The sequence below is a fragment of the Populus trichocarpa genome, chromosome 3, assembly GCF_000002775.5.
Source record: "Populus trichocarpa isolate Nisqually-1 chromosome 3, P.trichocarpa_v4.1, whole genome shotgun sequence".
Taxonomy (NCBI): Eukaryota; Viridiplantae; Streptophyta; class Magnoliopsida; order Malpighiales; family Salicaceae; genus Populus; species Populus trichocarpa.
Window position 1 is genome coordinate 21,383,205 of NC_037287.2, and position 13,739 is coordinate 21,396,943.

A 13,739-nucleotide genomic window follows, 5' to 3' on the forward strand; every position below is an offset into this window, starting at 1 on the left:
TCAAACAGTCTTCTTCATTATAGGGTACAATGTTTCACCGATTTATGCAAATTAACGAGCCGGGCAAAGAGGGGTCTTCATCTAAAAGAGGCTTATGTTATAGCTGTTCGGACATCAGGGGAAGCCTTAGAAAATTGTATAGGCATAAATAACTATGTTAAGAGTGTTTTAGAGCCCAACACATTGGATGTTCTTGGTTTTCCCGGCTTCGAAGAAGAGAACTGTAATAACTGTTCAGCCAAGTCATCTAAGAAAAAGAAAAAAACAAAGGCATGCCGAGTGTTGCTATTGAAGCATACAAGAAATGACTGTGTTATACTGTTGGAAATCGAAAGTTTGTGAAGTAGATTTCTTCATTTTGTATTGCAGGTATACGCCGAGGCTGGGGGAATAAAAATTGGCTTGCAAGACAGCTACCAGCAGATGGTTTGCTTATCTTAAACTCAACTGTCTGTCAAGTTTATCCTTGAAAAATTGTGGATTTTCCATCAACTCACTGCATTTGGTTTGCGTACTGGGCCAGATTAACTCAAGGGCACACCCTACTGATTAGTGCTCTATCCCTCGACAGTACACACGAGAGGTGATATGAAATATCTATCTAGAAATGTGAGTTTATTGCAGTATTATTTTAGTTCTTTTGTTTTTTCTTGATCGTACTGATTAATTTTCTGTAGGAATTAGGCTCCCCTCTTGACGGTGCTTGTCATGTAAAACTACACGATGATCTACAAGCTCATTTTTATAAGAGGTTTGCTTCATTGTAACCAGCAGCTCTAGAAAACCTCCAGATTAGACTTTGAAGAGTTCTTGAGCCAATTATTATTCCTTAACAAAATTATTAATAAATAAAGAAAAATTTCATGATTCATTATCAAAATCAAGAAGATTATATTTGTGCAACTACGTACTATGAGACAGATTCATTTTTTGGTTTTTTTTTTGGATATATCAACACATTGTGATGTTAATGGTTGAATCTAACGATTTTAATTCTATCTATTAATAAGAAAATATGAGATTGTAAGCGGCAACTTTTGGCTGCTGTCTTGAAATTGAAAAGATAAAGATAAAGATATTGAAGATAAAAAGAAATATATATCCTCTTGTATTTTTTATTTTAAAAATATAAAAATTCATTCATAAATTATTTTATAAATAAATTTATATGTATTTATATTTTCATCTCTCCAATAAAACACATTATTATTCCTTTTATCATGTGATGTAACTATCTTATAAAAAGCTTTTAAACCATTGTCGCATCAAAACATATTTTTTTAAATAAGTGTGCTTGATATTAATAGATCTTTAATGTAGAAGAGCTCAAGTAGGAAAACCAAAAAGTATAAGAAGTGAAGTAAGTTTTTTGGTAAAGTAGATATACTAAATTCATTCATAAATTTGAGTAGATCATATCCAAATTCAAGAATTCCCACTCATCTTACATATTTTACCCTAATTTAGCCTTGGTAATAACTTGAAAAAAAATGTGGTTAAAAAATATTTAATTTGTTTCTAGTTCTAATTAGATAGGGATAGTTCAGATTTTCAAAATCTGAGTTTTGATAAACATAATGCAATCAAATTCCACTAATCCATCATCATCCCAATCCAATAAGCCGTTGATCTTTCTTAATTTGATTTTTCCCTATAAGGTGTACAAATCTATGATTCTGACAAGGCACCTCTAATATTTCACTTGTAAGACACAAGGGCCTGTCCTTCTGTCTCCAAGTCACTCTTATCTGACTTCACTTTCAGACAATAAAAAATCACAGTTGACAGCAGTCTCTTCTTTCCTTCTAACCAAAGCTTCACACTTTCAACACAAACACTCCATTCTCTCTTCCTCTCCATTAAAGTTCTTAACTTTATGCTGAATTCCTATTAGATCTCACTGCTTTCACTCTCTCCATTTAAATTCACCTCATTAATCGGTACATCCTCTTTCACTGCTTTCACTCTCTTCATTTCAATTTAAGTGAAACCTTGTTTAGCGGTCTCCTTTTTGCTTTGTTTTCCTGTTTTTGCCTGTACTTGATTCTGTTATTAGTTAAGAAAAGATTGGATTTTGAAGGTAGCCCATTATTGGATTTGGTCTAAGAATACTTGGGTTGTTTTTGTTTTTTTGGATTGAGTTCAAGATCCGAGTAGATTTTGGATTTGGGTTTTAAAGGTTAGAGAAAACCCATGAAAGAAACCAATCTAGGAGCTGATCATATAGGGCAGAAACTGATAAAGTTGACAAGTAATTTATGCTTCTCAGTGTTTGTGGTCTCAGTTTTGATATTTACTGTTACTGGAATCACTTACCAACCACCAAATCCATGGCTGGAATCAGCTCCAGCTTTCACAAAACTCCTTACACAAACTGAGAATGCCACTTTTAAAATTGATGATTCTGTTGTCAAAACTGGTGAGGATTTGCAAACTGGGACTGCCCCTGCTGTCCCTCCTCCTGCTGATATCAAGCCGATTACTGAGGAGGTGGTCAAGAAAAAGGAGGAGGCAGTGAGCGATATGACCCTCAAGTCATCTGGTCGTGAGGATTTGGAGGTAGTGAATTGTTCGGATCCAAAGGTTTGGATTACGGTTGAGAAGTTCAATTTGTGGCTGTTTAAGTCAGTTGTGTTTTTGGATTATCCAACTCTGGTTAATGGATCGAAGCAGGATGAGTGTGACGTGTCATGGACGTTTGGGAATAAGAAAGAAAGAGAAGTCGTAGAGGAAGTATTGGGATTTTAGGAGGTTTAAGTTTGTAATTGAAGAGAATTGTTCTTACAAAATTGTGCATGCTGATGGTTGGCATTCTGGTTTCAACGCCAGAAGGATTAGAGTTAATTCCTCCAGGAGTGGTAGAAATAATCCGAAAGTTGCACCATTGGTTCAGGACAATGAGATAAATGAGACAATCCCAAGATTGGGATCAGAAACGAACTTTAGAAATGGGAAGTTATTCTAGAGGAGGGGATTATTGTAAGGGAATGAATCAGTACATGTGTGAGTTCTTATAGGGGTTGGGGGAGGCCATGTATTTGAACAGGACATTTGTCATGGACTTGAGCATGTGCTTGGGAGGTAGTTATAATCCGGATGGGAAGGATCAGGAGGGGACGATTTTAGGTTTTATTTTGATTTTGAGCATCTTAAGGAGGCGGCGTCAATTGCCGAAGAGGGTGAATTTTTGAGAGATTGGAAGAAATGGAATCGCTCCCGTAGGAAGAAAGTTCCAGTTAAGAAGGTTGTGGCCCATAAGATGACACCAATGCAACCAAGGAAAGTTAAGAGCACAATCATATGGAGGCAGTTTGATGGTCAGGAGCCAGAAAATTATTGGCATAGGATGTGTGAATGGCGGGCTGCAAAGTACATTCAGAGACCGTGGCATGCAGTTTGGTAATCAAAAAGATTGATGAATATAGTTACAGACATCAGTGGGAGAATGGACTGGGATTTTGGTACATGTGGTTCGTGGGGAGAAAGCTCAAAATAAAGAGCTCTGGCCACATTTGGATGCCGATACATGACCCTACGAGCTTGTTACAAAGCTTCAAGGGATGATTCAACCTTGGAGGAATCTGTATATAGCAACCAATGAGCCATTCTACAATTACTTTGATAAATTGAGGTCTCACTTCAAGGTCCATTTAATTGGTGATTACAAGGAATCGTGGGCAAATTCTTTTGAATAATGGTCACCCAGTTGACTTTGACGGATACATGAGAGTTGCTGTGGATACTGAGGTTCTTTACAAAGCAAAAACTCGCGTGGAAACATTTTATAACTTGACCAGTGACTGCAAGGATGGAATCAATACATGCTAGTGAGGTTTGGGTGCTACTTTTTTTCTTTTCCATAAAAATGATTCACGTCACTTGTTTTCTTGATTCAGCCACGGAATGATACAAATTGAGCTCATTTTAGACCTTTATTTTTTATTTATTTGATTGTTCTTTTATTTCATTGGCCATTGGCATTTCCTGTTGATCATGACAACTCTATATCTGTAAAATATAAATTCATTTTCGTGGTCTTTATCTGCTCTGTGCTTTTTTCTCAAAGTGAATCAAGAACCTTTTCATTTCATCACATTGATAGCAAGCTGTGCATGCATCTGTATTTATGCTGTTTTTATTTCCCATCTCCTGTGGCGTATCCATTTGATGTTTTTGAAGTAAAATATACTGGATTTCTTATAAATGGTTGTTAAAAGGTTGAGAAAGAGTTTCTTTAGGTTTTCGTTAATTCATCCGAAATTGGGTTGCATGTTGTATCTCTCACTACTCGAAGGTTTGAAAGGAGAGATCAGCTTTTACTCCAATCCGAAACAGAATCGGAGTGAGAATCTTACCCGTTTCCTTGTTGTGACTTCATGAGGACGTTCCTGCACCTGCTCCTGCATGCAGTGTCGACTATGTACCATTCCAGAACTAGCAGGTAGCGTTATTTCCACTTTGATGAGTAGTGATCTTAGCTCATGAAAATTACAGGAAATTATGTGATGCTTGTATGTGAGATTATTGAGATGTTTATGGCCTGTACGTGTGAATTTATCAGTAGTAGAACTAGTAGTTATCATTCACTTCTGTATGCTTAAAGCAAGTGAATGTTTTCTGCTTTTGCCTTACAATCAACTCTGCTGTGAGAACCCAGGCATGGTCCTGAGTGCCAGGACTGAACTTCAACCATAAAGCATATCTTCTGTGAGATCTCGGTTTACACCAAAAACTAACAAAAGCTAGTCTGCATTTTGTTTCCAAGTGATGTACTCATTCTGAAGTAAAAAATATAGCCATCACAAGAGGGTTTTGCATGCATAAATACCACTTATTCCTATTTAATACATCATTTTAGTGCATTATATCCTTCAATTTACGTTGGGGAGGCTTGCACACGTACTTCAAGCAATCAGTTGTAAAATTATCATCACAAGAAGAAGAGAAATATTTTTCCTCTTTGAAGATCTGAAGAAGCGAACAGCTACAAATTTCCATTGCATCCTTCTACTTTCCAGCTATGACTTGGTGCTACTTGTTCATGGAGAGGTATATAATCCTACAAAGAACACATTAAACGAAGAGTTAAAGCAAGAGAACCGGCATATAATCTGTAGCATATGAGATGAGAAGTGCATGTTTGTACCTCCATTTTCTGGATTAGCTCTGTAGCCGTCCTTGCAGATATGACAATGTTCCTGGCTGAAGGTCCAATAAATCCTTCTTCTACGCCTTTGTCAAAAAACCCAAGCAAGCTATCATAGTACCCATCAACATTTAATAGACCCACCTGTATTTATTTTTTTCCCCAATTAATTTGAGAAATAGGGAGAGAGATTCAACAATGCTTATCAAAGAAATCGTTGAATTCATTCCACATAATTTCACCAACCCCCCTGCTGATATCCTAGAACAACAATTTCACCTCATGTAAGTTCTTAGAAGCTAGGGTGGTGATTTGCCACACCATTTTCTTATACTGTCCCACCTAATTAGAGGTAATTTGCCACACCATTAATTATTAAAAAATATTAATTTGCTCGAGCAAAGAAAAAAATAATAAAATTTTAATTTTTTAAAAAACACTTACATGAATCACCACCCTAAAAGCCAATTGTAGAGAATGTAGAAAGTCAATTTTGAAATCCCACAGCAGCCTAAGAGACAGTCACAAATACTTTACCATCATGTGAGCTTAAAACCGACGTTGTTTTTAACCAGTCAGAGTATTTTTATATTATCTTTCACGCATTGAAACAAATTAGTTGCTGGTGAAGATGATTGATTTAAACATTAAATTAAAATTCTTGAAGCTAAGAAAGTCAAGCCTCCCTTTGCCCTGTTATCACTTCTTGTCAAATAATTAAGGCTCAACTTCATTTGAGTTGCATACATTGCATCTCCTACTGATTGCTTTGACAATGAGCAGTTAAAAACACTGAAAACAAACACTTGCTAAAGCAAAGATTAAGCTTTAACCACGTGCCTAAAAATGGGTGTCAAGTCTTATTCATGATCCCCCAGCCAGCTAGCCCCCTCAGTATTTGGACGATTGTCAAGTTTACTGCCAATAGCCAGACTGATAACCACAAAGTCACAAACTGCTAATATCTTCCCTGATTTGATGGTTTTGAATAACTTTTAATGAAACAATAGCTTTTAGAAAAGTGATTAGCTTTTTCAACATCATCAAAATGGCCTTTTAATCCCGTTTCCTGATCAGTGTTTGGTTTATGAAATATGGGATTTGAAAGTTTTAGCACTCCAGCTACCTACCGGAGCTTGAATCCTAGCTAATGTTCATATGGGAACGAGGGCACAGCTGCGATGCAATCCGTGTTCCTAAACCAAAAACAAAAAACATCCCATTCCTCTCAGCACCATACCAATCTCGACACCCCCACCCCTTTCATATGACCTTCCATAATTGTGTATATTATGATCCCGATTTCCATTTCTGATATAAACTTATTGAGCTTGATCATATTTTCAAGATTAATTAGCCCCTTAATCCAATCAACTAATCAATGTCAAAAGCATTATAATGACTCAAATTGCATCACTAATACATTTTTTTATAGATATGAGATTGGATCTTGGATTTTTCATTAGTAACAATAACAAGTGGAGGCTAACTAGTAGGGTACTTCTGACTTGCCTTACAACTTGGCCACTTATAATATCGTCTACGATCGTTTACAAAACTTGTAATTTCTTAACCATGGGAATTAAAGCTTTTCAAAGATGAGGCTGCTGGCTAGCTAGCTAGCTCATTGCTGCTTCTTTCGAGGAAATTACACATTATTCTTACAAGTTGTACGTGGATTAATTTCTCTATGTAACAAGTAGAAGATATCATATGAAGATAAAACAGATGCAAAATTAATTACTTACTGGCTTGTTATGGATTCCAAGCTGAGACCATGTTATCATCTCAAGCAACTCCTCAAAGGTTCCATACCCTCCTTCATTGATTAACCCAAAAAAACCCAGTGAGAACAGTAAGCAGTTAACAATCTTCTTTTCATCAACACTAAAAATGCTTGAAGCTTGTGAGATTTGAACATGTAATTAAATACCAGGAAGAGCAATGAAAGCATCAGCTCGCCGAGCCATCTCAGCCTTCCTTTCATGCATATCGGATACAATCAACACTTCTCCAACTGTGTGACCTGAAATCTGAGAACAAATCGTAATCATTCATGCAAGCATGCATGTGCATGAGAAGGATAGGAGTGAAGTGAGTGTGGAGTTGAGGGTTCACATACCTCAATCGGTACAAGAGCTCTTGGGATAACACTATCCAAAAAACAAAAACAAAAAAATATTAATAACGAAATGAATTAAGAGTATAATGACTATATATATATAAGCATTTACCATGATTCAAGATATTGGTGTCTTACCCTAAGACATGGCATTCACCATCATAAACAGTCTGAGAAACAAGCCCCATCAGTCCAATACTCCCTCCTCCATACACTAAATCCATCTTCCTTTCAACCTGCGAATTCCCCTTTTCATAAAATACCCTCCAAATTCAAAAAAAAAAAAAAAAGCTGAAAGAAAGAGAGTGAGGAGTACTATACTAACCAGCTCCCTTCCAAGATCAAGGGCTGCATCACTGAATATCTTTTTATTCCCTGACTTGCTTCCACAAAAGACACAAACACTTTTGAACTTTCCCATAATTGGTTCTCTATTCACCTCCACAGAATTGATCACGATACAAAAGTCCTTCAACAAGTCTACACTTTTTTTGTATTATATATATAGCAAGAGAAGTGCTTAAATAATCAAGAGCAAATTAATTATATCTTAGTCCCCGAGTTTCAATAGGACTATAACCTGGTCCTTCATATTTGAAAAGCTACAGAAACAAAAAGGAGTCTCTTGGCTATTCAAGGTAACGTTTGGCTCTGTCTTGGATAAGAAAAGATGGAGACTGTAAATTTAAACAGAAGAGACATGTTTCCTTGTTAAATTCAATTTAAAATTGTTATAAAAACATATTTATTTCATATCTTTTTATATGTTTCTTCATCCAAATATGTTTTTGTATTATCTATATCTATTTATAATATTAGGCATTAACTAAATACAACCTTTTAAACTGTTATGTATTATTCAAACATCTAAATTATTCAAATTTATTATTGAGCAATTTAAATCCTTAGATAAAAACCAACGCTATAAGTGTTTAGAGAGAACGAATTGACATTTCAAGAAGACATAAATCAACAAGAGTCAAGGAACTGATTTAAAAATCTTAAAACATGAAGGACTAAGCTATGAGTATATTGAAAATTACAGGACTAAAAAAGACAATTCACTGAGCAATCAACGACTGTTCATATAGGATAGGGCCTATGACAAGGGAGCCATGATGGATGCTTCATGGTCCATCCAAAAAACAATAATGCAATTGTTTTTAAGTCAGAGAAGATTCTACCTTTCTTTCCATTATTTTGTTTTGTATATCCATTTTGCTTGGCGGGCACACCAATAATATTTTCTGCTCTTTTTTTTTCTTTTTTCCCTCTTTGAATTGGATAGAGGCTCCTCTCCTCCTAGAATTAAAAATAAATCCAATTAATTATATGAAGTATAGTTTAACTGGTCACATTCTAGATTTGCTTTTTAAAAATTATCAGTTCGAGTCTCACAAATCTCAGAACCATTAAAAACTTATATGATCGTTAATTTCAGGACCCGTGAAATTAATCAAGATGCATGAAAACTGATACAATAATTCATATTAATAAAAAATAAATTTCAATTTGAGTTTGTGTTTGGTTTCAATTTGAGTTTGTGTTTGGTGGATGGTTTGTATCGAAAAATAGGCATACCCTACCACCATTTCAGGAAATTCTTGCTGCGTAGCCCTACTGTGCTGGCTAATCAATGGAGTTTTGTTATCAAATTTTACTAACTAGGGTATGCTTAATTTCTTGTCTAGCCAAATATTGTATTAATTAAAAATATATTTTAGTTTGAGAAATTAAATTATTAAATGAGGTTTTAATTATAATTTTATGTTATTCGTTTTCTTCTAATGAAATATCTTTTACTTGAAAATTAATTATATAGACTCACAAATGTATTATTTTAAGATTTTATAAATTTAATTAGAAGGATAAAGAGTATGGAATTAGGTTAATTAAATTATAATAGTATATCAAGTAATATTTATTTTAATATTAAATAATCAATAATAATTTTATATTATTTTTTAATACTTGATATATAATTTGATCGAAGAATATTTCTGCATCTATATTTCTCTAATAAGGAATAAACTTATGTGACAAATGAAAGCTAGCTTTGCTATAAAAAAAAAATAAGAAAAAAAATCCTAGAAGAACAGCTCGCAAATGAAAGGAGGCGGCGGCATTGAATACGGGGAGGTTTTGATATTGTGATGGTAATTATTTTATGATATTATTTATTTAAAAATATATTAAAATAATAATAATATTTTTTAAAAATATTATTTTTAATATCAATGTATTAAAATGATTTAAAAATATTAAAAAAAGAATTTAAAATAAAAGCATGGTTGGACCACCGATACAAACATTATTTTAATTCTTTAATTTGAACTCAACTTTTCTATTTTCTTTCTTAATAAGAAGAAGGTGCTGTCAGTATCCATATCTTTTTAAAGGGAATTCTTTCTTCTTTCTTCTTTCTATTTCCTTTGAATTTTTCAAAGGCTTCGGCCTGCTCAAAGCTAGGATTTTATGTTGAACCCTCTTTTCATCCTGATCAGAACAAATTAATATATATTTGATGTAACCACTATTATCTAAATTAATAGAAACAATTAAAGATTAGGTAATATATCACAGCCATTAATTACTTATACTAATAGAAACATTGCCTTCTCAATCTTCTTTTAATGCTGGAAGTTGAATCTTTTTTTTTCTTAAGTTCATACAGTAAATTAAGGTATTATTGAATAAACTTCATGATTTTGATATCATAAAGTACTGTTTTTTCAACCTATTCATCGTTAAAAAAAGAAGAAAAAGAATCTGACTCTTGTGTTTTATAGGGTTAGTTGATGATCATGTGCTCTATATATATATATATAGTGATATAGGAGGCGAACCCCCAATTAAAGATTATAATAGAAAAAATTAATAAATAATTAGAGAATTAATTAGAGACTCAGATAGTCGTCTTATGCCAGAAAAGTGTATTAAGTACTGATTTTATTGGGGAGATATTGCATCTAATTGCTCTAGATAATCATGGCAATTAATTGCCACGCTAGCTAATGGTACTGTGTACTTGAAGCTTACACTAATTAAGTTTAGTTATTAAAATATCTTTATGTGATACAGTAATTAACATCAACAATATCTTTCTTTTTTTCTCTCATGTTTAGTTATTAATCGATCTAATACATTCCGAATGATTTAATAAATCTTCTGTATAAATAATCAAGAAAAGAAAGAAAGAAAACAAAATCCATAAAGAATCAGGGCTACCGACATACTATTAAGTATAAAGCTAAAAGTTCTGGACAAAAATAGGACAAAATATTTTGCCCCACACTCAGTACCACCATAGATTATAATAATAATAATGTGTGTGTCTATATATATATGTCACTTTTTTTCTTTGGTTATTGATTTTTTTTTTTAATTTAGTCATTGTATGATATATTTATAGGTATTAGAAAAATATTTTAATATCATGGTGTGATCTATTTTTTAAAAAGTTTAGTTAAAAAATGATTTAAAAAAAACCTAAGATGATAAACTTTGTGGAGCCAATGATCGGTTTGCGAGTTTGACGGGTTTAACAATGAATTTTCTTTTTACTAATTGAACTCGATTATGTCTATTTTTCTTTTTATTATATAGTTAAAAAAAGTAGTTTCGAAAAAAAACATGTTATTAAATTTTAGAAAATCCATGAACCTGTTAATGAGTTGAACGAGTTTAACTTCTTCTTCTTTTTTAATCTGTTTTTTTTCGATTTCATCCTTCAATATTGTGCTGATTGAGAATTAAGTTTCATAATTTATTTCGTTTTACTTTTTATGAGGTTATCATAGTCTTGAAAAAAAGTATTAATATTGTTTGGCACTTGATTTTGCAATCGTATATATTTGTTATCATATAGTTAAATAAAAAATAGTTTAGAAAAAAAACAAGTTATTAATCCTGATGGAGTTCATTACCCAGTTTGCGAGTTTGACGTGTTGACCCGGGTTACGTACTCGATCCACATGTTTAGGGTTTACCCATCAAACTTGATATGTTTGTTTTTTAGTTTATGGTCCTTTAAATTTTCTAATTTTTTTTATTTCATTCTTCTTTAATATTGAATTGGTTGGGAAATAGAATTCATGGTTTATTTTTTTATATTTTTCATAGGGTTATCATGATCTCAAATAAATATCTTGTTTAGAATTGATGCTCGATTTTGCAACCATCTAATTTTATCATAAAAATAAAAATAAAATTTACAAATACAATAAAGTTATTAAACTCATTGAAGTCTACGATCCAGGTCGCAGAGTGACCGAGGTCGATCTAATTTGATATTATCTCAATATTTAAAAATAATTGTCATCTTAGAGTTTTTTTAAGAGCTATATTGTGTTTTTATTTATTATTGAAGTTGTTTTTGAATTTATTAAATTAAATAATTTAATTTTTATATAATTTAATTCAAAACTTGAGTTATACGATAAATAAATTAGCAGACTTCCAAACTGCTCGATTAGATTTAAATTGAATTTTGCTAGCACAAGTTTAAAGGCAGCACGACTATAACTATTGTTGCACAGCACCATGCCTCCTCCTTTTTAAACATAAAAGAGTAAGTTATATCCTCTCTTTTTTTCATTGGTTTTCAAAATAATTATAATTTGTTCTTGGGGTTTGAAAACTTGTACTTTAGTCCCCTGATTCTTGTTGGATGTTTTATTAAAATGTCCTGGTTTTTCTCTAAGCTTTTCATTATATATATATATATATATATATATATATATATATATATATATATATAGAGAGAGAGAGAGAGAGAGAGAGAGAGAGAGAGACACACACACACACACAATACGATTTTATGTTAATAAAGGGATCCGATAAACCATTTTCTGGCAGCAGAGAGACGAAATATTTCGAAATGCCTAAGATGGACTTAATCATTTTACTTTTACTACCAGGTACATGATTTGGAAAAGGGTTTCGGGAGTGCTTCAAAGGGAAGATTTACAATAGTTATAGCAATCATGTGTGTCTCATTTTTGTTTAATGGCTTCCTGTTGTTAATTGCAATGAACAATTTTAAATGGAAATTTCTATAGTCTGCCACAAAACTATATTTGATAATTGCTTGTTCATGAAATAGTTCAAGTAACTTCAGCTGTCAAAATCAAACCCTTTTTAACGTGGTTGTCGTACGAGGCAGAAAAATAATAGATTACTTTAGACAATAATCCCACTCCCCCCCTATTGTTGGTCGTAAGTTTCAGAAAATAATCACCAAAACTGATGGAAAAGAAAGATGTGATGATGGTTAGATGTGTTCTCTAATTTGTCTCTGCTAGGCAATTGTGGCATGTGACTCTGATCACTGCTCTCTTAACTACTCGGATACCTTGAACATGCCGCATATGTTAATCTTGCCACTTTGATTGATTAGGGACATGAAGACAACAGAGACTCCTGTTAGAGGCAATCAAAGCTAAGACACAACAAAATGATGAGCCTCGCCATGATGTGTTGAGGGAACTTTCACAACTACCAGAAACAGGATGTCCAGCTCAGGTTGATGGGAAAGTAATCTGCAGAACACCATCTTGGTTCTTATATCATGATCCTGATTTCACATCTACTAAATGCGAACCCCCAATTTGTATATTTACTTGCAATCCATAGTTAGGAAGATTGGGGTTGTTAGGCTCAGGAATTCCTGGACAAGTCATTATAGATGCATATGAAAGAATCTGCTGTCAGTGAACTATCGAACACAAGATTCAAGCACCACAGCCACCATTGTGAACAAGCAAGAATGCTCCATCAGGAACTTCATTTGGATATCAGATGCAGAGTGCAAGCCAGTATCTAATCGGAGAACGCTACTAAAAAATGGGAACGGAATCAGCCAATATATCAACTACCTAATCCGAAGGAGTGCTATAGGTTGCAGAATTTTCTTAAAAAATTAATAGATAAATAAAATGCCGATTCTAGGACGAATTAACTCGGATGAAGCAGCCAATTTATCAGATGACAGCAGAAACACTAGCTGTGGGTGTTCAAATAATTGCTACAGATGACTCAACGAGGAGGTGTCACAAGATGAGGTGCTTCATACTTAATGCGAAGCTACAAACGAAGGCTGTCAGATATTAGCACAAAAACCAGCTTAAAGATCCATCCATAGTTAATGTGATATATCATGCTTCTTTAGAAAGGCTAGAACATTAGGCACTGGTTTTGCACCAAGCAAAACACAGGACAGTAGGATCTTCGTTCCAGATGCAACAGGTACTGACATGCCCTAAGCCCAGGTTAGCATAATTGAGGGTGAATGCTTGCACATTGTAATCCAAAATGTCCAGGAAATGCAGCTCAGGGCAAGACATGCACAGTGCACAGACACGCGTCCTTTTATGTCTGCGTGTTTTGCGAGAGAGAGACCCGAGGACAGCGGCTAACGTTAAGGGGGGCGATGAAATCCTCTACAAAGTTGAAATTTATAAAGCCTCTTCC

At 33.7% G+C, this 13,739-nt stretch overlaps 1 protein-coding gene and 1 pseudogene across 2 annotated transcripts; one reads left to right on the forward strand and one right to left on the reverse strand.

Moving 5' to 3' along the window:
- Positions 1–1,689: 1,689 nt before the first annotated feature.
- LOC18097232 (uncharacterized) lies at positions 1,690–4,093 on the forward strand (annotated as a pseudogene).
- Positions 4,094–4,733: 640 nt separating this feature from the next.
- LOC7461364 (cytokinin riboside 5'-monophosphate phosphoribohydrolase LOG8) lies at positions 4,734–7,763 on the reverse strand. Of its 2 annotated transcripts, none has more exons than XM_024596444.2 (7): positions 7,594–7,763; positions 7,407–7,516; positions 7,269–7,299; positions 7,080–7,179; positions 6,895–6,965; positions 5,147–5,290; positions 4,734–5,059 (listed from the first exon to the last, which is right to left on the reverse strand). In XM_024596444.2, exons 1-7 carry the CDS (start codon positions 7,687–7,689, stop codon positions 4,985–4,987), a joined length of 627 nt encoding a protein of 208 aa, XP_024452212.1. In that variant the 5' UTR covers positions 7,690–7,763; the 3' UTR covers positions 4,734–4,984. The 2 variants fall into 2 exon arrangements, with proteins under 2 accessions (XP_024452212.1, XP_002304002.2); XM_002303966.4 differs by having other exon boundaries at positions 7,407–7,504; positions 7,594–7,762.
- Positions 7,764–13,739: the final 5,976 nt, after the last annotated feature.

Coding starts and splice junctions, on each gene's coding strand:
- LOC7461364 (XM_024596444.2), bottom strand. CDS start 7,689: ATGGGAAAGTTCAAAAGTGTTTGTGTCTTTTGTGGAAGCAAGTCAGGG. Junction 7,180..7,268: donor GAGCTCTTGTACCGATTGAG/GTATGTGAACCC, acceptor ATTTGTTCTCAG/ATTTCAGGTCACACAGTTGG. Junction 5,291..6,894: donor TTGGAATCCATAACAAGCCA/GTAAGTAATTAA, acceptor AAATAAATACAG/GTGGGTCTATTAAATGTTGA.